Source organism: Otolemur garnettii, unplaced genomic scaffold (genome assembly GCF_000181295.1).
Source record: "Otolemur garnettii isolate 467f Iridium unplaced genomic scaffold, OtoGar3 scaffold00054, whole genome shotgun sequence".
Classification (NCBI taxonomy): Eukaryota; Metazoa; Chordata; class Mammalia; order Primates; family Galagidae; genus Otolemur; species Otolemur garnettii.
Genome location: NW_003852449.1, coordinates 2,767,184 through 2,789,766, shown reverse-complemented (window position 1 = coordinate 2,789,766; position 22,583 = coordinate 2,767,184). Strand labels below are relative to the sequence as shown.

General features: G+C 38.1%; 2 protein-coding genes across 3 annotated transcripts in view; one reads left to right on the top strand and one right to left on the bottom strand.

Moving 5' to 3' along the window:
* The window catches only part of GPR137C (G protein-coupled receptor 137C), a 63,800-nt gene extending 54,650 nt beyond the window's left edge, over positions 1–9,150 (top strand). The window contains exons 4-7 of one of the 2 annotated variants that reach the window (XM_003792141.2): positions 3,155–3,304; positions 4,763–4,888; positions 5,043–5,161; positions 6,421–9,150. In XM_003792141.2, the coding sequence (XP_003792189.1) occupies positions 3,155–3,304; positions 4,763–4,888; positions 5,043–5,161; positions 6,421–6,598 (573 nt within the window). In that variant the 3' untranslated portion in view covers positions 6,599–9,150. The remainder of the gene's footprint in view (positions 1–3,154; positions 3,305–4,762; positions 4,889–5,042; positions 5,162–6,420) is intronic. The other variant, XM_023514476.1, reaches the window with a different exon arrangement.
* A 1,943-nt stretch (positions 9,151–11,093) lies between these two features.
* The window catches only part of ERO1A (endoplasmic reticulum oxidoreductase 1 alpha), a 48,473-nt gene continuing 36,983 nt past the window's right edge, over positions 11,094–22,583 (bottom strand). Inside the window, exons 13-16 of the mRNA XM_003792139.3 lie at positions 22,074–22,143; positions 15,012–15,098; positions 14,790–14,923; positions 11,094–12,826 (exon numbers count right to left, since the gene is read on the bottom strand). Of these exons, the coding sequence (XP_003792187.1) occupies positions 12,766–12,826; positions 14,790–14,923; positions 15,012–15,098; positions 22,074–22,143 (352 nt within the window). The 3' untranslated portion in view covers positions 11,094–12,765. The remainder of the gene's footprint in view (positions 12,827–14,789; positions 14,924–15,011; positions 15,099–22,073; positions 22,144–22,583) is intronic.

Genomic DNA, 22,583 nt, shown 5'->3' with positions numbered 1-22,583 from the left:
AAAAAAAAAAAAAAAGACTATCTGGGCCAACATAAACAATTAGGGCACAAAGACAGTCCTGTTACTTGGTTTCCATAGGCAAAAATTTCAGGGACAGTGACTTAATTAAACTCACAGCATAGTTTGCCTTCCTGTTGCCCAGTAGGATAACTGTGAGGAACGGCATGAAGTACAGACTTCTCTGCTGGCTCATCACCCACAGATGGCCACTGAGTTACAGACGGGCCTCACCATCAGGGACCAGTCCTGTTACTTCCTTCAAATTTGCCCCGTGGTTGGTCCCTGTGCATCTGTTACTTGACTCCCGACGGTGATGCACGTAGTTGGACTGTCTCCTTGTCACACATTTGACAAGTGGTTGTATGAGCAAATCGCAGGGGAGGAGGAGAGATAATTCATAACAGACGTGCTGGATAATTTGTAGTATTGAACCATGGGGTCTTTAAATGTCTTTTCTCTGTTGAAAGAGAAAGAAGAACTGAACAAAAATGGACGGTTGAAAGAACTGGCCAACAAAAATGAAAATGCAGCAAAGAATTGAAAAACAGTGCTGGAAGTGAGATTTGGATAGAACATTAGTGGAGCTGTAGGAGAAATCCCCGATGGTGGGAATGTTGGAACTGCTGCTGTCCTGGAGACTCTGGCTGTGCGTCCAGAGGAACGTAGCAAAGGCAGACGTACCGACATAAAAGAGGAAAGTGCTTCTGATGAAAAAAAAATGAATACCGAAGGAGATTTCACATGGATACAGAAGTATTTTACAATATTCAAAAGCACAAGCAATAAAATGGTAGAAGCTTATCCAGACTTAAAAGGAATATGACAGTTTGGCATGGTATAGAAAAAATGTTTACTTAGTATCATACATCATTTGACAGACAAAATCAAGCACTATTCCAACTACTTTTAATTAGTTTTTACAATGAATTAGAACTAACTTTATTTATTTATTTATTTTGAGACAGAGTCTCACTTTGTCACCCTCCGTAGAGTGCTATGGCATCCCAGCTCATAGCAACCTCCAACTCTTGGGCTTAAGCAGTTCCCTTGCCTGTCTCCCAAGTAGCTGGGAGTACAGGCGCCCGCCATAATGCCTGGCTAATTTTTGGTTGCAGTTGTCATTGTTATTTAGCTGGCCCAGGCTGGGTTTGAACCCACCAGCCTCAGTGTATGTGGCTGGCATTGTAACCACTGTACTACAGATGCGGAGCCTAGAACTAACTTTAACGCTCAGTGTTCCTAACTTTCTTTTTTTTTTTTTTTTTTTTTTAGATCTTACTCTGTCATCCTGGGTAGAGTGCCATGGCATCATAACTCACAGCAACCTCAGTCTCTTGGGCTCAAGCAATCTCTTGCCTCAGCCTCCTGTAAAGCTGAAACTACAGGTGCCTGCCATCACATCTGGCTGTTTTTTCCGTTTTTAGTAGAGATAGGGTCTTGCTCTTTCTCAGGCTGTGCTCAAACTCCTGAGCTCAAGCAACTTCCTGCCTCAGCTTCCCAGCAAGCTAGGGTTACAGGCATGAGCCACCTCGCCCTGTTGTTTCTAACTTTTTTAATTACAATGTACTAAATAAACATTTTAATCTTTTTTGCATTTTCTTCTACATTTATAACTGATCATTTTAAATATTTTGACAGATTTTTAAAGGTCATGAAACAATCACCGTTTTCCCCATTATTAGGATTGCTCTGCATGGCCATTTTCACGTTCCCACACACTATGGTGGCAATGAGGATGGTCTGCAGCTGGAACAATGCCTGCTTCAGGGAAAACTGATTGCAATGCAACTGACTAGTTAAGTTGTCTATAGTTTGCCAAATAAAATCTAACTGCTAAAATATATTTCTCTTCTCCCCACTTACTCTTCAAATAAGAAAATTTTTTAATACTGGGGTGGCGCCTGTGGCTCAAGGAGTAGGGCACTGGCCCCATATACCAGGGGTGGTTGGTTCAAGCCTGGCCTCAGCCAAAACTGCAAAAAGAAAAAAAGTTTTGATACTGTAAAAAAAAAAACACACACACAAACTTCCAAAACACCATATTGGTTGTTTTTTTGCAATGGATTGCTTTAACAATTGTGGCACCTTTTAAAATAATGTTTTCCAGTGCATAAGGTAAAATATGTGAGATTACAAAGGAAACAACTGAAATACAGACCCCAGGTTAAGAATTCCTGTTGAGTCTCAGCACCCATAGCACAGTGGTTACAGTGCCAGCCACATACAGTGCGGCTGGCAGGTTTGAACCAGGCCCGGGCCAGCTAAACAACAATGACAACTGCAAGAACAACAAAAATAGCCAAATAGCTGGGTGTTGTGGCGGGCGCCTGTATTCCCAGCTACTTGGGAGACTGAGGCAAGAGAATCCCTTAAGTCCAAGAGTTTGAAGTTGCTGTGACCTATGACAGACACCACGGCATTCCACCAAGGGCGACATAGACTCTTGTCTCAAAAAAAAAAAAAAAATTCCTGTTGAGAACCACTAAGTTGTAAGGGCTTTCGATATTGGGGGAAATGGTGAACGCCAGTCTCAAAATATTACATAAGTACATTTGGGCGTCTAGATCATTTGTCCTCCACATAATGACATGAACAGGGAACTGACATGCACTCTAATCCAGCGGTTCTCAACCTGTGGCTTGCGACCCACAGGAACCATATTAAAGAGCCGTGGCATTAGAAAGGTTGAGAACGACTAATCAAATCTAATAGGATGAGAGCAGATAGCAGAGGAGCTGTATTTCTATCTGAATTTTGAATCAGAAATTAGGTTTATCAAATGGACTAAGGCTTCTGTTTTCCATTCTTTTCTCATTGTGACTAAACTCTGATTAACATCAATTAAAGTTCATCTCTTTTGCCAGATTGTTTATTTATATATTGCTTGACAGGGTAAAGTAACCTTGGCAGTACAAAATCTTCCTCCAGCTGCTATTTAGCAAGTTGGCAAAGAATTTACAGTTATTAACTTATGAATATTAAACACAAGGCGTTCTAGAGCAGGATTGTCAAGCAAGATAATCAAGAGTTTGTTTCAACAGGTGCTACCTCGTGCCTTCCAGGAGTGCATCACAAGAGACATCCATACCGTCTGTGGGTGAGTAGCTTGTGTCAACATGCAGAATACCGAGATGACCAGTTTCATTTCTTCTAGGGGATGTCTCTGTGCCAGACTGTCGTCGTAGGCTCTGTAGTCATTCTGCTCTACTCTTCCAGAGCGTGTTACAATTTGGTGGTGATCACCATATCTCAGGATACCTTAGAAAGTCCATTTAATTATGGCTGGGATAATCTTTCAGATAAGGTAAGTACCTACCAATCTTACAATGTGCCAGTCTTACAATGCGATACACGTGATTAAGTTACCTCAACTTATCTTAAACTATTCAGTTACCCTCAACCATCTCAAACGTTTTAGTGTTTGACTTACAAATGCTTTTATGGAATCTCTGTCTACTGTCAGTAATCACACTTAAAGCTCTATATTTAAAAATCCTTGTTTACATGTGACAGTTGAAATCATTCTTCAGAGAGAATTTCTAAGGAAGTATTTTATTTTCTTTTTATAAGTAATAATAGTATTATAAACCTACTTTACTAATTTTTTAATGTAGATGTTTAAATATCTGTAGATAATTGCCTGTCATTCACCAGTGAATATGGGTCCTTAATTTGTTTGGGTGAAATTGACTACTACCCAAGAACTGCATGTAACCTTAATATCATTTAGTCTTAGATGTTTAAATAATGGCTTTCATAAAAATCTGGCATTCTCAATCTTGCAGTGGCAGCACATTCTTCGTTCCTGTGCACCCAGGTGTTTGCGATGTTAATTTCTAGCGTTCTAGCTGTGTGTGTGGAACTTCTCAGCCTTCTCCATCCCCTTTCTCTGGGTTAACATACTGTATGTTATATCTTGAGGGTAATTTAACTTTGTACCAAATTGAAGGCATCCTGGAATATCAGTTTGCACTTACCTTTGAGGAAGAAGCAGTTTTCACATGTGGCTCCATATGGCAGATTCTTTTTGCTCCTTATTCTCCCTTCCCCGACATCTGGTGGGATGGAAACAAACTCAAATGTAGATTAGGCCAAAAAGCGTATTTTAAGTGGCAGTGGAGCTCAGTGATTTAACATGTACATCTCTACAGGTATAACTCAGGCTAAGTGCCATTATTTTGCCTGTAGAGCAGCTGGAATAGTCCTCTCTTTAAAAATAACTCTCTTTAGGCTGGGCACTGTGGTTCATCCTAGCACTTTGGGAGGTTGAGGCAGGAGGATCACTTGAGGCCAGGAGTTCGAGACCAGCCTGAACAAAATAGCAAGACCTCCCTAGTCTCCAAAAAATACAAAAATTAGCTTAGTGCAGTGGTGGGTGCCTGTATTCCCAGCTACTCAGTAAGCTGAGGGGAGAAGGTCACTTGAGTGTGAGTGTTTGAAGTTGCTGGGAGCTGTGATGATGCCCAGGCAACACAGTGAGACCCTATTCACCACCGCCCCTACTCAAAAAAGCAACCCTCTTCAGACTACAAAGACGAAAATATGAGATCACTCCATATTACTCTTACATTAAAACTATTCTCATAGATTGATGTATTGGCATTTTAAGTCCCTTTAAGAAACCACAAAATATAAAGTTTTAGAGTTTATGTGCTTATAGTTGATAAATTTTAACTTACCTAACCTGAAACAAGTTAATTGTGGAAGGGAATTGCTTTACATTAAACAGATGTAAAAATTCTCTGCTACACTCTCTTTACAGGCTCATGCAGAAGATGTAAGTGGAGAGGAGTATATAGTATTTGGAATGGTCCTTTTTCTGTGGGAACATGTGCCAGCATGGTCGGTGGTACTGTTTTTCCGGGCACAGAGATTAAACCAGAATTTGGTATGATAATATTTCTCAGTGTTTGTTTTTCTTATTCTCAAAAATTATATTTGTATTTTTTTTTATTTTTGGCAAAGTTTAAGACTCTGTTACAGATTCTAATCTCTTTCTTAGTGAAAAAGTAAACCTTCATGTGCTAATCCTTTGTTCACAGGCACCTGCTGGCATGATAAATAGTCACAGTTATAGTTCCAGAGCTTACTTTTTCGACAATCCAAGACGATACGATAGCGATGATGACTTGCCAAGACTGGGAAGTTCAAGGGAAGGAAGGTAGATGTAACCAAAGTCACTTAGCCTGAATTAGCACTGAAATAGATTAAAAAGAACAAATCTCTATGAAACCAATTTAAAGCTGTAAACCCAATTATAGCCCAAGAAGAAGGGGGAAAGGGATAAGAAGGGGAGGGGAGGGGGGAGGATCGGTGGAGGGAGGGTCATTGGTGGGACCACACCTATGGTGCATCTTACAAGGGTACATGTGAAATCTACTAGGTGTAGAATATTAATGTCCTAATACAATAACTAAGAAAATGCCATGAAAGCTATGTTAACCAGTTTGATGAAAACTTTTCAAATTGTATATAAAACCAGCACATTGTACCCCATGATTGCATTAAGGTACATAGGTATGATTTAATAATTTAAAAAAAAAAGAACAAATCTAAGCTTTAACCCAAATATGACAAAATGTGATTTGGTGGTAAAGGTCAATAAATAAGATGTGTAACATTGAAGCTTAAGGTCGTAGATCTTAACCTTGCGGTGGGGCCCACACTGTGAAGAACCACCATCTGACCCAAACCATTGCCTCTGGGCTCTCCTCCTGACTGGGTGGGAAAGGGGCAGGGAAGGAAATCACTGCGACAGTCATTACGCATCTGTGTCCTTATCTCTAGTGCTAGTCAAGATCCAGAGAAACCCTGGATGAAACTCTCGGGAAGTTTACATGCTATAGGAAATCTTCCTGCGCCCTCCTTGTTCCAAAACCATTACAAGTCCTTGACGGTATACTATTAGCTGCTATTCAGGGCAAAGACAAAACCTTAATGCCCATCCTTGTATTGCTTTCACTTGATATAACATTTTCTATAGTCCTAACTTCACCTGAATTAACTGAAACTCAGTTTTTTGAGCCTGTTTTTATCTATAGAATAGGAATAATAGAAGCTATCTCAAAGGCTTGGCATGAGAATAAGATGAGTATATATGTGTGTGCATACGTATCCATACACACATCTCGGAACAGAGCCCAGAGCGTAAGGACTGTGTTTTTACTGTTAGCTGAGCATCAAGATCTACCAGTTCTGAGTGGCATTTATCCATTCTTTTATAATGTGACGTGAATCAAAGATAGTAGATAAAAGTCATTAAATTTTATAGAAAGGCATTATGTTATTTGGCAGAGAACATATTTCAATATATTTGATACAAACTGTATTATAAAATTCATTGAAAATGTTAAAAATTCCAGTGTCACTTCACGTATTCCCATCACAGCCCCATGGCTTCTCTGCCTTTTTTTCTTGCAGTCTATCAAATTCACAGAGTTTGGGCTGGTACGGCACCATGACTGGGTGTGGCAGGAACAGTTACGCAGTCACTCCCCATCTGAACGGACCTCTGACGGACACTGCGCCCTTGCTCTTTACCTGTAGTAATTTAGACATGAACAATCACCATAGCTTATATGCAACGCCACAAAACTGACAGCGTCACCAGGTCATGATTCTTGAGATTGCTGAATTGTTTTTAAGAATGTGTATATTCAATGTGTTTAAATTTCATCTACATTAACATTCCATTATCTGTTGCGCCTGAAAACAACATCTGGAAATGTGGCTGTGTTTGATGATAACCCAGCTGTTTACTCGTGACCTCTTCGTAGTAAAATGAAGTAAATTGGAAAGTTTGGAGTAGAAGAGAGACTAGCTCTTTAGGTACGTGATGGCCTCCAAACATCCTGACTTTGGAACGTCAAATGCATATTTGCACTTTTATCTTGTTCTGAAAAGGTACACCACATTCCCCAAAGTCATAAGCCAGTGTTCACCCTGAAATCCTGTATTGAACACAGAATTGGAAGGCAGTTTCCCTGTGAAAATCAAGGCGTGTATATTCAGCGGTATACTCTACATGGAATTCTTACCCAATAAAAAGTTTTGGTGTGAACAGTGCACAGAGTTAAGGGATAGAAATGTATCATCCTTTTCAAAAATCTACAATAAATATGTAATCATTGAAGATAGTTCTTTTAAGCATGATTTTAAAATACCAACTGAAATTATTCAAAGAATCATTTTAAACAATAGTAGCAATCCTTTATGACCAGCAGTGTTCTTTGGAAAGCCACAGTAATTTCAAGAGGAAACTATCAGTGAAAATTGTGTGGCTACTTTGAGTAGAATTGGTGAAGTGATTATTTTATATAATGAAGATATATATAGTAGTTTGAGCATGATTCTTCAAGAAAGCAATAGTGATTTTTGTATAGGGAGATTTTGGTAGAAACTTCTTGGGACTAGACAAGTTGACAGATGCATTTAAGAAATATTCATAAAATATACAATTCTAAGTTGAAACATGAATACGTTTTCAAAAGCATTCAGTTTATCTGAAGCACGGTACAGATGGTCTTACCTAAGGAATCAGGATTTACCTCAGGTAAATTAAATCATGATGTTATTGCAGTGAACTCAAGTGCAATACTTTGTAAGACAATAATTCTTCTGTGAGTTTTCTTATTTGTATACCTTGTATATGGGCAAAGCCAAGTTAAATTGAATTCAAATTAGATTAAATGAGCAAACATAAGTAAACGTACAAACTAGGTAAGTATAAAACCACAGGTTAACGATATTGGAATACTTACAGAATTACATACAAACTGTCTTGAATGTCCTATCCCAAATCTAAAAAATATATATTTAGGCTAAAATAATACAGAAGTTTAAAATGCACTTTGTACCAGTGTCTATATGGAAAGAAGTAGATGCTGAAATACCTCGAGATGCCAAGTGAACAGACAGCGTCGGGAAGCTGTCGTAACATGGGTAAAGATGACGACACACAATTGTCTGCGAGCTATTTCTTCAGAACTGGAGCTAATACAACTGTCCTTTTCTGTCTTCTACTTTGATTAGAAAATTGTTTTATTTCTCCTCTCAAAATATATTTCAACTTTTTAATAACTGAGTACAGTAACTTCACAAAAGTGTAACAGGTGAAATCCTAAAGAAAATAACGAGCTTGTTAATGGAGGCTGGTACACAGCCACATAAATTTCTTTTTATGATACAAAATGACTAAACTAATCAAAGCATATTATAAGTTCTCTCATTGTAACAGAATTATTTCAGAATGTATAGTACAGAAGTTAACCTTGGTATTAACAATGTAACAGTATATTTTTATCACAACTTCAGTTAGATTTCTTTTCAGAACTCCAACTATTTATTTTGTCAATAATGGTAAGTATGTAACATCTAGAGCTATCTCAAAAGATCTCTCTTATCTTTGTTAATCTTTGGGGTTCAAGGTAATAGTTTTTCTAGTAATACTTCCCTAGGTAATGTTCCTATTTGACCAGACGAACAAAGATTGCTTTTTCAAAAAATTTCAGATAAGGTAACTCACTTTTCTTCAGCTGCATTAGTTGATTGTTCCAAGTTCAAAATTGGCAAGTTTGTTATCACTGACTAGGGTACCTGAATTCTTGCATTTGTCTCCTTATACACATCTCACATAATACATCACCAAAGACAAAGAACGATACTCTCTGGCCCAATTTTTGCTTAAAAATTCCAAAGCACTAGGAGCACTTTACATTTGGTCTCGAAAGAAGGAGTTGTTTAGAAAATCAAAGGGCTACTGATTCCCCGTTCATTCTGCACTGAAGCACATGATGACAATTTCAAACCTTCCTTTTTAGTTCATTGATTAGAAAAGCGAATTTCATTAGTGTATAATTCTACAGTGATTAGCAGTGTTTGTTTTTATCATTTCATTTGGGTGGCCATTAATTTTGAAACTCTTACCACTCATTGTAGCTAGTTGTAGTTTTATGGAAGATGTAATTTATAGCTAAAGTGGCTTTTTTATGCATAGCTGCCTTTTTTATTGTTTAACAGTGTTTCTCAGCTATATAATCAGTTTCAAACTGGTTGTAAAGATATAGCTGTGGCCAATGAATGTATTTATTTGTTGTTTCACTAAATTGTAACAAAACACTACTGTTCAAAATAAAAGTGTTTGTGCTTTTATTTGGAGGTCTGGTTTTCTTAATCTTAGTGGACTATACTGAGTTTCTGTTACAGAAGGATAAGAACCCAAATCCAACCACAAAAAAGAAAAAATCAAGAGTTACAAATGATAGTTTGCTTTAGAGATCTCGTAATTACTTGCACCTGGATGCCATAATACGTCAGTTGGATATGGAGTGCTACACTTTACTGGGGAATACCAATGTTATTATAATAGATAGTAAACATTAAGCTAAGAAAAATCATTGTATGAAATAATTTATAAAGCCCCTTCCTTCCCTTTCAGTTTCTTTAGGCATAATCCTGAGCAGCTATTCTTTGATCATTTGAGAAATTCCTCAAGGATGCTGCCTTTTCCCTTGAAAGAAGTTCCCTTTTTCCCCACAATAGACCCCTTTCATGACTCACCAAAACCCACGCCAATTTCAGCTTCATTGGCCCCCTAAAGTCTACAAGACCTTGGGAGTCATCGACCCTTGCTATAAAGTGAAGGAAGTGAAAGTATTTGGAATCGAGGTAGAAATTCTAATAAAGCTGTGACGTTAAAAGCAATTTATTCAACAAACGTTTATTAAGTGTTCATATGCCAAAAACTATGGTATGGAAATGCAAAAATAAAGAACATTCCTTTTCCTGCCCTTAAGGAGCTCACATTCTAGTAAAGGAGACTTTAAAAAATAATACAGTACAATAAGCAACACACAATAGAGGTAGGTTGTAATTACAGTGGCGACACAAAAGAGGGCATTAGACAACTCGCCTTGAAAGGAGCAAGGGAGAGATCACAGAGAGGCTTAAGTTGGGCCTGAAAGGATGTGTAGGAATTTTCCAGGTGGGGAAGGATGGCTAGGGCACTCGGCAGAGTTAACATCACCATGGTGTGGTCGTCTGGCCATATGGAGAACTTTAAGTCAGTTTTTATTAGACACTGGGTGGGGGAAAAAACCCAGAGGACTTTGTACACCAAGCAAAGGAATTTGGCTTTCTCCTGAAGGTTCACGAAATCACTGCAGAATGTTAAGTAGGGAGCAACGCTGTCAGAGTACTTCCAAAAAGCCTACTCTGATAACATTGGAGACCAAGAGATGGGTTGGGTCTAAGGAGACAAGTTAGTGGTATTTCAGGTAATAGCAGTGAAAATGGAAAGAGTGATGCATCAGGGAGGTAGAGATAAAATCAGTGCTATTTGGATGCTAATTGATGGCAGGAAGGTAGAGGAGAGGCGTGAGCCCAGAATGCTTAGAAGATGATGGTTCTGAAATTAAAGAAAGGAACACAGGCATCAGAGTCAGTTTGGGGGAGATACACAGGTGGGACAACTGAGTGAAGTGCAATAGGCAGGTGGATTTAGAAGTTTGGGCTAAAGAGAAGATTTAGGAATTGTTGGATTGGAATCACCCAAGAGCAAGAAGCGGTGATTTAAAGAGTGAGAATGAAGTCCTGACTGAGGGGTGAGTGAAGAGGCTGGAGGAGGGGTTCACAAGTGAGCAGAGATAAGGGCCAAACTCAAAGATCTTTAGAAAGGGTTATCAGGTGTGCCAAACGCAGACAAGGTCAAGTAAGAAATGGCTTATGAACTGAACTGTGGATTTAGAATTAAGATTTTAGACTTTACAGGAAAGGATTGTTCAGAACCACAAGGCCTAATGCCAGGTTTTAGTTAAGGAACAAGTGGAAAGTAACAAAGTGAAAGTAGGGACATTTCAAAGAGACTGGATGTAAAAAAAAGGGGGGGGCAGCGGGAGGCAGCATGACTCAGGCTACACACAGCATTACCACGTGAGCCCATCACCCACATTCTCAGAAGGCTACAAATGCCCTAATAACACGTAGCGATCACCTCACAGGCTCCCAAAGGACTGGCTTAATCTAGGGGGTTAATGGCTTTCTTTTCCTGCCCTGTTCAGAGAAAATGAAGAGGAAAAGGAAAACAGGACACATTATTAAACTTAGTTCTGTGATTATTCATTTAAAAATACACTGAATACATATTCATACATTCATTGAACACATATTTGATACTGTGTGCCTGGCACTGTACCAGGCCTTAGGGACAAACAAGAAAAAGTATACAGCAATATAAAGAGACATTTCTAAATGATTATATAAATAAACCCTGCTTTACTAATAACGTGACATCTCAACACATCATATGTATGTAGCTGCTAAGACATATATAAAAAGGGCACAGGATTTTGAGGTATACAATTTCTGTTTCCCTACGGTTACCATATGACATAAATTCCTGATCCTTCAAATATTTTTATCACTGAAGAGCTTTCACTAATGAAAACCTCGTAAAATTATGGTTCAGTTTTAGGGAGGCAAAGGAAATGAACTTCATGTACAAAAAAAAAAATTAAGCTGGGCATGGTGGCACACACCTGTTGTCCCAGCTAATCAGAAGGCTGAGGAGTCCAGCCTGGGCAACATGACAAGATCCTTGTCTCTAAAGAATGTTTCTCAATTAAAATTTTTTTAAATAAATTGCATGCCCTATGATATCATATCAAGCATAAAAAGGGCAACAAAGTGAGAAGAACTTGAGATTGGAACTTGAAATGATTCCTTATTCTAAGGCTTATAATATGATAATACCAGATTTGAGGAGTTTTTTCCTGAGAAAATAATTTTTAGAAATTAGTATTACACACTGAAGTATTGTGAGTCAAAAGGACATACCTGACTTTCAGATAACTGAGATAAAAACGGTGGGTGTGTCTATACACAGAGAGCATGACAGAGAAACACAAACAGGTAAAAGAGCTCTTTATACTACTAATACTTCTGAAATTCTTCTGTGAATTTGAAATTATATAAAAGTAAAAGGTTTCCTCCTACTTTTATTCAGTATTAGGGAAAGTATGATGAGAATAAATATATAATCGATTCAACTTTTCACAATGTTTAGAAATCCTATATGCCTTTGAGTTGTGATTGTACCTTATTACATGCAAACAACCCAGTCACAATAGCAATTTAATTCTAGAAGTGACTTGCTTCATGCCAGTGTTCTCATGTTGCAGATAAAACACAAGACTCCCAGTTTAATTTGAATTTCAAACAAATAATGAATAATTTTTCAGTATGTCCCAAATATTGCATGCTTCTATTAAGAAACTAGTTGTTTACTTGAAATTCAAATCTAACTGGGCATTCTTTGTTTTTATTTGCTAAATGTACCAACCCTCAGTGTATTGAAAGATTCTGGGTTGTTAATTATGGATCATTCACGAGCCTCCTTAGCAATTTCCTATTAAATGCTTATCACATTTGCCACAGTTTTATTTACATTACATCTTACACAAAACTCTAGTCTGAGACTTAAAACATCATTCACTTAATTTTATCATATACGAAATTGATAATCCTGCTTTTATTCAACACTGAACTTTAAAATTTGTACATTAAAGTATTACTTTTATTCACAATTATTATACATAGACTTAGCACGATTTAAAAATTGTTTACTTAAAACAATATAATTCTCCCTTTACAAAAGCAACTTCATATAAAATGTTTGGCTTAAGACTGTCATTGCTATGATGCCTTTGAATCAAATTCCACTCTTTGGCCTCCACTGTCCAGAAACAGGCACATTTCAAGTCGTTTTCTTTAATGAATATTCTGTAACAAGTTCCTGAAGTTTTCTAATTCTTTCACACTTGTAGATATTCTGTAACCAAAAAATATTCCACTCAGAAACCATTTGAGATAAATTTTCTCTGTAAAAGTTACCAACACTACATTTTTAAGACATAGAAAATTTTCAAAGTAATTTAATTCAACAAATTTAAAAGTATATAAACCATTTAATCTATTTTGATAGACTTTAGGTCTTAATTTGACATGGTAAAACTAAAATATTATCTATAGTTATCTTCAAAGTATTAAATATAAAATATGTAAGTATTAAAATACTTATGCATTTTAAGTAGTCACAAGCATATTCATTTACTTAGTATTAAAGTATTTGGTATAAAACATGTAAGTATTAAAATATTCATTTGCTTAGTAATAAAGTATTGGTATAAAAACTTAAGTAATAAAATATTTAGGTATTTTAAGTATTTCTAAGTATATTCATGTGCTTACTATTAAAATAAGTATACAAACATAGAAATGTTAAAAGTTTTAAAAATATGAGTAAGTTTATAGAAAAATGCTATGGCCTAATTAGAAAATGCACATACAAAGAATCAAACCTATAAAGAAGGCCGTGCACGGTGGCTCACACCTGCCTGTAATCCCAGCATTCTGGGAGGCGGAGGCAGGTGGATTACTTAAGCTCAGAGCTTAGGAGTTGGAGACTGGCCTGAGCAAGAGTGAGACCTGGTTTCTACTAAAAATAGAAAAAGTAGCCCAGCACTGGTAGGTGTCTGTGGTCCCAGCTACTCTAAGGCTGAGACAAGAGGAACTGTTGAGCCCAGGAGTTTGAGGTTGCTGTGAGTTATGACACCATAGCACTCTAGCCTGGGCAGCAGTGAGACTCTGTCTCAAAAAAGAATAAAAAAGGGTGGGGCAGTGCCTGTGGCTCAAGGAGTAGGGCGCCTGCCCCATATACCGGAGGTGGTGGGTTCAAACCTGGCTCCAGCTAAAAAAAAAAAAAAAGGGTGAAAATAGTACATGTGTAGCAGAATTGTTTTCACTAATTTTATTTATCTATTTTTTTGAGACAGAGTCTCACTTTGTTGCCCTTGGTAGAGTGCCATGGTATCGTAGCTCACAGCAACCTCAAACTCTTGGGCTCAAGTGATCCTCTTGCCTCAGCCTCCTGAGTAGCTGGGACTTCAGATGCACACCCCAACGCCCGGCTAGTTTTTCTATTTTGAGTAGAGATAGGGGCTCGCTCTTGCTCATTTTGGTCTCAAGCTCCGAAGCTCAAGCAAACCTCCTCACCTTGGCCACCTGGAGCGTGAGCGTTATAGGCGTTAGCCACTGTGCCCTGGCCTTTTTTCACTAATTTTTTATAAAAAGTCAGATCTGTTCCTTATTTTAAGTGTACTTTAGCTTTGTTCTCTACCATGAAAAAGTAGAATACTCAATGAAATATAACTGTCAAGCTCCTAGATGCTAGAAAAATAATTTTTAAGGTCAATTTCTTTAAGCTCAAAATATTAAATCAAAAAGTTTTCAAAGTGAATCTTTAAAATTTATAAATCTTGGCATTCTCTGCATAATAGGCCAGAAGGAAATGCACCTTTACTTAAATATTTTATTTATCTCGTTCTTTTACTCCAGTTATTCTGACAGAAAATAATTATTTTTAAAAGAATTATTAACCTTTTTATATAATGGTAAATTCGCAGAAATTTACATATACACCCATATTAAAAAATGTAAAATTTATTCAGGACAAGCACAATAAATAGCTTTTAAACAATTAAAAAATATATATGAATTCAATATATGAATTTTGAAATCAGTAAATTATGATTATAAAAGTCAATAGATAAAAATACAGAATAGATCATGTAATGATTTTGTGTCCACATACATAAAATGTGTATGAAATCATGGAATTCTGTAATGAAACAATTTCACTAAACAGGATACTCCTTACCCACTTTTACCTGAAATTATAGGTAATGCATTACTTACTCAGCTAGCAGAAACAATTTCAGTACATTCAAACTAACCTTCCAAATGCATTAAATAATGATACTATTTCTTGTCTGGTTAGATGGAATTCGTAACTGGGTCCACTTTCTGGCATATTTGCTATCAGTTTCTCTGAAAACAAGATCTTCAGAGCAGTACCCAAACCCTGAGTCTGTAACAGAAATTCAAAAAATAAGATGAAGAAGAAAATTCTTGGTGCAAAGGATAAATGAGAAATAGGGTTGGCTAGATTTGCTTACCTGAAGCTTTCCCCACAGTCGACACTTAAAACAACCAACACAGTCCATGATTCTTGAAATATTTCTAAAATGCAGTCGAAAGTCCTCCTAAAAACAGTTTAACAAAATACACAATACATAATCCACTAATCAGGTATTTTCTGAATGCCTTTTACGTGCCTAACAGGACGCAAGGTGTCCAGGGACCAGGAAGGAGAAAAGAACTAACACTGCCTGAACACCTGCTGCACCCCAGAATCTGCACATATATAATCCCACTTAAACTTCACCACAGATCCCAAAATAGACACTATTATAATCAACACCTAATCAATTAAAAAAACAAGATTCAGAGAGGTGAGGGAATTTGCCTAAATTCCCACACTTAGTAAACAGCAAACTTACTCCAAAGTTGCTTGACTACTAACTCCAAAGCTAAACTATCTGCAAAAAATATACAAGGGTAACTTAGTTGAGGTTTCCTGCTGTGATTATTAAATGTCAATATGGTGACCTGTGTGGAAAGTTTGGAGGTTATCATTTTATAGAAGGAAGGGAGGGAGGGAGGAAAAAGGAAAAAAAAAACCCGTTTGTTTCAGAATAGCTGAATTTCAGCCTTGCTTTCTGGTATTAATTAGGTAAGACAATCAGATTTTTTTTTTTTTTTGGAGCCAGGGTCTCCCTCTGTCACCCAGGCTGGACTGCAGTGGCACAATGTAACACACTGCAACCACAAACTCCTAGCCCCCGCCATCCTCCCACCTCCCAGCCTCCTCAGTAGCTAGGATAGAAGTATACATCACCACACCCAACTTTAAAGACAGGGTCTTGCTATGCTGCCCAGGCTAGCCTCAAATTCCTGGCCTCAAGCAATCCTCCTTTTATTATTATTAATGTACAAACTTGTACAAGATACACTGAACATCCATGTACCCACCACCACCAGGTTTTAGCAAGAAATAAGTACAGGCTCAGCTCAAGCAGTGAAGGCGCCAGCCACATACACCAGAACTGGCGGGTGTGAATCCAGCCTGGGCCTGCCAAACAACAATGACAACTACAACCAAAAAATAGCTAGGCATTGTGGCAGGCACCTGTAGTCCCAGCTACTTGGGAGGCTGAGGTAAGAGAATCACTTAAGCCCAAGAGTTAGGTTGCTGTGAGCTGTGATGCCACAGTACTCTACCTAGGGTGACAGCTTAAGGTTCTGTCTCACTATCTCAAAAAAAAAAGAAAAGAAAAGAAAAGAAAAGAAACAAACAAACAAGTATAATTGCCACCCTCCTACCTATCCCTCCAAAGTCCTAAATCCTACCCTCAATTATTATGCTGAATTTGCTACTAATTGTTCTTTTTTTATACTTTTAATACATATGTATCTAGTGTATAACACTAGAGTATTATATCATTTATAACAGGATAACATGCATTCAGCTTATCCTAAAGTGTATTTGTCCTTGAGGAATATGGAGAAAAGAAGAGAAACTGAGACCACATCCTTGTTTTACTCCAGTGGAAACCATCACTTGATCCTCTAAGTAACTCCCTCTGTCCTGGACTCAGCCGAATCCCAAGCTTACAGTAGTGAAGGCAGAAAATTTGACACACATTTCAGATAGAATATCAATTATACCAGGTGGCCTATAATTTAGGGAACAAGCAGTATTTTTCTTTTTTAATGTGATAAACCACACACTGGGCTCAACCACATGAGAACAGGATCACAGATCTAAAATAGAAATAACTCAGCAAAGCCTGGAACCCACTATTGAAAGCAGACCTCAGTGTGCTCTAAAGACAGACTCTCCCCAGATGCTTTACTCAGCTTGAGACTCTGAAGCAGCTGTAACATGTAAAAGATTTTTAACAGAATCCCAGATCTCATCTTTATTAATTTAATACAAAGCCAAAATTATTAACATTAATTATTGTCATTTGTTAACAATATTCTCTATCTTGTGTTTCTGTACCTGTTCAGTAAGACGTACAATTCTAAACCTTCTATTAAAAAGAACTATCCAATAATGCTACTCTGGATAGATTCTGAATTTATTTTTTTATTTCCTTTAGTATTTTAACAGTGACTTGAAGAAAACTCACACATTTAACAACAGAGTATTTTCCCATCTGCTGAGTTGTTGACCACTGTGCGACTTAAGGGCCCTTATTAGTGTCTAGAAAATGCAAACGTTGACAAGATTGTATATAGACAGAATAAATTAACTCACATGTGTGGATTACAAATTTCTAAATGGATATAAATGTTATGATCAATAAAACACAACTTTTACTTTAAAAGTGTTACTGACCACCTAGTGGCTTTTTCAAAATTATATTTTCACAATCAATAGATACTAAAAATATACTGATGGGAAGAGGCCTTGAAAGTTTCTGACTTTAAGGGACTCTCACAGTTAAAAGGTTGGAGGCCTCTGTTCTAAAAGATGATGCTTACTTTTGGAGACAATGTCTAAATTCAGCTTTTGAAATCTACTTACTGAAACACTTGCAGGTGACAGTTCCTGAGCAAATCTTTATAGAAGGTACAGAGAACAGGCATGGTTGCTACAAAAGCCACACAAACACTGGAACATGGAAACAAAGCACATGAAACAGCCTCCATCTCCTGCTTACGTGAACTTAACATGCTGGGACCAAATCTACCACATTGGAGAAAATCCCTGTGACTTCCACAAACAATAATCATGCCAAATAACCTGAGACAGCCCCAAATTATCTCAGATTAGAAAAATTTATGATCCTTAAAATGACCAGAACATAAGTCACTTACACATTTTCCTTGTCTGGGCATACAGTTTGAGGCAATCATTTTAAGTTACAGCCAGTCAAGAGAACAATGAAGCATGCTGGGATTTTCTTTTTTCTTCTTTTTTTTCTTTTTTGAGACAGAGTCTCACTACGTTGCCCTTGGTAGAATGCCAGGGCGTCATAGCTCACAGCAAACTCAAACTCTTGGGCTAAAGAGATTCTCTTCCCTCAGCCTCCTAAGTAGCTGGGACTACAGGTGCCCACCACAACGCCCAGCTGTTTTTTGTTGCAGTTGTCATTGTTTAGCTGGCCTGGGCAGGGTTTGAACCCCCAGCCTCAGTGTATGTGGCCAGCGCCCTAACCACTGAGCTACGGGCGCCAAGCCAATATATGCAGTGATTTTCATACAATGAAACCAAATGACCAGTTCTCACACAAATTCTCAAATGTTTTATAAGCCTTGAAGTGAGATCACAATGTGTTTTTAATTAGACACTAAATTCTCTTACATGCAAGTTCTATGTTGTAACCATATAAAGGAGATGATTTTTTAAATGAATTTATTAAGTAGGACTGTTCAAATGTATGTTTTAAAAAGTAAATCTCTGACATTAACCTGTTGTCTTTTTACTTCTTCCCTGTAAAAGACTAAAAAAGCGTCTGTTAAGTACAAACTCTCTATATAAATTTTATATGCTATCAAAGCTAACTGTTGTGGAGCTTTGATCAAATTAAAACTTTATGAGAAATTCTCCTAATCTGCAGAATCTAAAAAGAGCTGATGCCAAAGCACTTTCCAATAAACCAGCAAGTATACTAAAAATAAAGAACATATTGAAAATAGGAAAAGAAAAAAGAAGTCTCCTTTCAGCATCTCCCCCTCATTTCCAGGTTCCTGGATGCTGTTTGGGAGATTATATAAGCACTGGGTACGTATTTATGGCAAGAGTGCTTTCAGCAGGAGGTAGAGGGGAAGTCAAGAGTAACCATTATCTAACAGCAAAAAACTGAGTACAGGCCGGGTGCGGGGGCAGCTCACCCCTGGAATCCCAGCACTCTGGGAGGCCAAGGCAGGAGTGCCTGAGCTCCAGAGTTTGAGACCAGCCTGAGCAAAGCAACACCCCATCTCTACTAAAAATAGAAAAACGAGCTAGGTGTGGTGGGCACACACCTGTAGTCCCAGCTTCTCAGGAGGCGGAGGCAAGAGGATCCTTTGAGCCCAGGAGTCTGAGGTTGCTGTGAGCTGTGATGATGCCACCACAGTACTCAACTCAGGAGAAACAGTGACAGTCTCAAAAAAAAAAAAAAAAAAACAAAACCCAGAAAACTGAGCCCAAAAATGTATTTCATTTGCAATCTGCATAAAATCAAGTTCTTTCATTATGGAAAGAAACAAAAAATAAGCAGAGAAAGGTTGTTACATTTTGGTGAAATGAGATCAAGCCTAGAGGTCCTGAGGGCCACCTGCCTTCATCTGCCTTTAGCTCTGTAAGACAGAGCAGTGAGATCATTATACTTGATTCTCTGGAAATCCCTTGAAGGTAGGAGCTATCTGTCTCTTTAATGATCAAAATCATGCTCTGTACATAAACAGTATTTAATAAATCGTCTGAGTAATACTTTGTTTGTAGCATTTGGAGGCAAATACATGCTCAGAGATGGTCACACCCATATTAAATGGCCTGCGGTCAGACTCTACCAGACCCTGTTTTGTGGGCTGTCAGGTCAGGTCTGCCTTTTCCCCACTGGTGTTCCTCACTGCCTGTCATTCCCAGCAAATAAGATGAATGATAAAACATCATGCCGTGGCCTCTTCCCCTAAAGAGCTTTCAATTTAACCAATACCATTTTTGGAATTCTCCTCAGCAAAAAATGGACTAATACTGCCATTTAGAAAGTCTGACAATTAAGGTCATGAGCTTGCCACCATGCACAGAGGTTGGCAGCGCTTTACAAGCAGTGCAGTCGTTTCCTGACCTTGGGGCCACACGTCTCACAGCTGTGTTCGTGCTGACATGTGGCACTGCCTTGCGGAGGGGTGTTCATTATTGTTGTGTAGTTTTTATAAGCTGCCATGAAAATGGTGGCACCTAATTAGACCAATGAACAAACATTCGTTTATTTCATGTTAAACTTGGTGAGAGTATATAACTAAGAAAAAGACATGAAGGCTGTGTTAACCAGTTGGATGAAAGTATTTCAAATTGTATACAGAAACAGTACACTGTACCCCATGATAGTATTAATGTACACTGCTATGATTTAATAAAAAAAATAAATTAAAAACAAAAAATTTAAAAGAAAAACTTGGTAAGAGTAGAAATGAAATCAGGGACACATTGGTCCAAGTTTATGGGGATAATGCCATGAGGAACATGGCAGGGTACAAAAGAATTAATTGTTTTTCTGAGGGGAGAGAAAACATCACTGATGAACAGAGGTCAAGGTGGCCAGTAATGACCAGAACTGACTACACATTGCAAAGATTAGTCAAATTGTGTGTCAAAATAGTCAGTGGACTGTGAGAAGCACAGCAGCCCAAGTAAACATAGACAGAGAAACAGAAGATCTGAACTGAGATCTGGGCACGAGAAAGGAGCGTGCAAACACGGTCTGAAGGAGCTCACCAACCACACTGTCTGGGAGGGAGTTTTTTTTTGGCCGGGGCTGGGTTTGAACCTGCCACCTCCGGCATATGGGGCTTGCACCCTACCCTTTTGAGCCATAGGTGCCACCCTGGAAGGGAGTTTTTAGCCAGAAACAAATCACTGAAGTGGAGCACCCTCCCTACTCACCTGGTCTGGCCCCAGTGACTATTTTCCTTACCCAGAGATAAAGGAAAGACTGAAAGGAAGACATTTTGATGACATTCAGGACCCCAAGGGTAATTATGAAGACAGCTCTGAGGGCCATTCAGAAAAAGAGTTCCAAAATTACTTTCAAGAGTGGACTAGGCACTGGTTTCAGTGCACAGCTTCCCACGGGGAGGACTTTAGAAGTGACCGTGGGGGATTCAGCAATGAAGTATGCAGCATTTTTCTAGGATGAATTCACGAACTTGTCAGGCCATGTACGCACTGGATCCCTTTCCTTGAACTTATTACCTCCATTACATAAGAACATCAAGGTGAAAGCTGTTTTTAAAGTAGACTGTAATACACAGGTATCAGTTGTTATTTTTAATATAATACAAAACAGATCTTAAGTTGGACCTACTTTTAGATTTTTTCTTTTTTGAGAAAAAGAAAAGATTGTGACTGGTTTTTCTTGTATGTCAAGATATGTATATACATACACAGGCAACCAAGAATTACTGCTAAGTATAAATATAAACATGATTGATTTTCTTTCTTTACATCTTTTAAAATTTTTTTTTTTTTTCGCACAGGCCCTTACTCTGTCACCCAGGCTAGAGTACAGTGGCATCATCATAACTCACTGCAGCCTTAAACTCCTGGGCTCGAGGGATCCTCCTGCCCTAGCCTCCCAGCAACTGAGACTATAAGCATGTGCCACCATACCCAGCAATACTTTTTTAATGTTTTAGGTACAGGATCTTGCTATGTTACCCAGGTTGGACTCTGGCCTCAAGCAATCCTCCTGCCTCAGCCTCCCAGTGCTGGGATTAGAAACATGAGCCACCACAGCTGGCCTTTATTTTTTTAAATTGATAAATAGTAACTGTATCTGTTTATGGGTACAATGTGATATATATATATACACACACACACACACACAGAGGCCCCAGTGACTTTTTTCAAGTTGGAATGATTAAATCCATCACTTTCACATATATAAAAATCTTCTTGTGGTGGAATCTTCTCTTTTAGCTATTTTTACACATACAATGCATTATTATAGTCACCATTCTGTACAATAAATCTCTAAAATGTATTCCCTCTGTTTAATTGAAACTTTTGATTTTTTTTAAGAGTTTGCTGCTTTATTTTTTTTTTTTATTTTCTTTTTTTTGAGACAGAGTCTCAAGCTGTCACCCTGGGTCAAGTGCCATGGCGTCACAGCTCACAGCAACCTCCAACTCTTGGGCTCAAGTGATCCTCTTGCCTCTGTTTCTCTATTTTTAGTAGAGATGGGGTCTTACTTTTGCTCAGGCTGCTCTTGAACTTCTGAGCCCAAGCAATCCACCCCCCTCAGCCTCCCCGAGGGCTGGGATTATAGGTGTGAGCCAGTGTGCCCGGCGCTGGTAACCAGCACTCCAGTCTCGACTTCAGTCACAGGCAGGTTTATATTCATACTCATGTCAGTGTTAATCAGTTTGTATCTAACAATTAAGTGAAAGTTTAGAATAATTACCTTTAGTTTCTGTGCTTCTTTTTTATCTCCAGCAAAAAATGAATTCTCATCAAAATGCAATGGAAATGACCTGCATTTTAAAACAAAATAGTCATTTTCATGCGTTATAAATATTAAAAGTACCAATAACACATTTTGTTGGTCATGATAAATACAGTATAATTAAAATAGAGTAGATACATTATAAAACCAAACCTCAGATGCCCAAAACAAATTCTACTACTCAAACATTAACCCTAACTGCATAATTTAGAAGTCTGGCCCCAAACTCAACTGGCTCAACTAAATATGAAAATAATACAAGTATCAAATACTAAAAGAATGGCTCTTAAAACTGCCTCTCAGTATGCAGGCAAAAACAAGCAAAAAAAGGTAACATCTGGGCAGCACCTGTGGCTCAAAAGGGTGGCTCATAGGGTGCCAGCCCCGTATACCGAGGGTGGCGTTTCAAACCCAGCCCCAGCCAAAAACTACAAAAAAAAAGGTAACATCAACTCTAAAAGACCTACA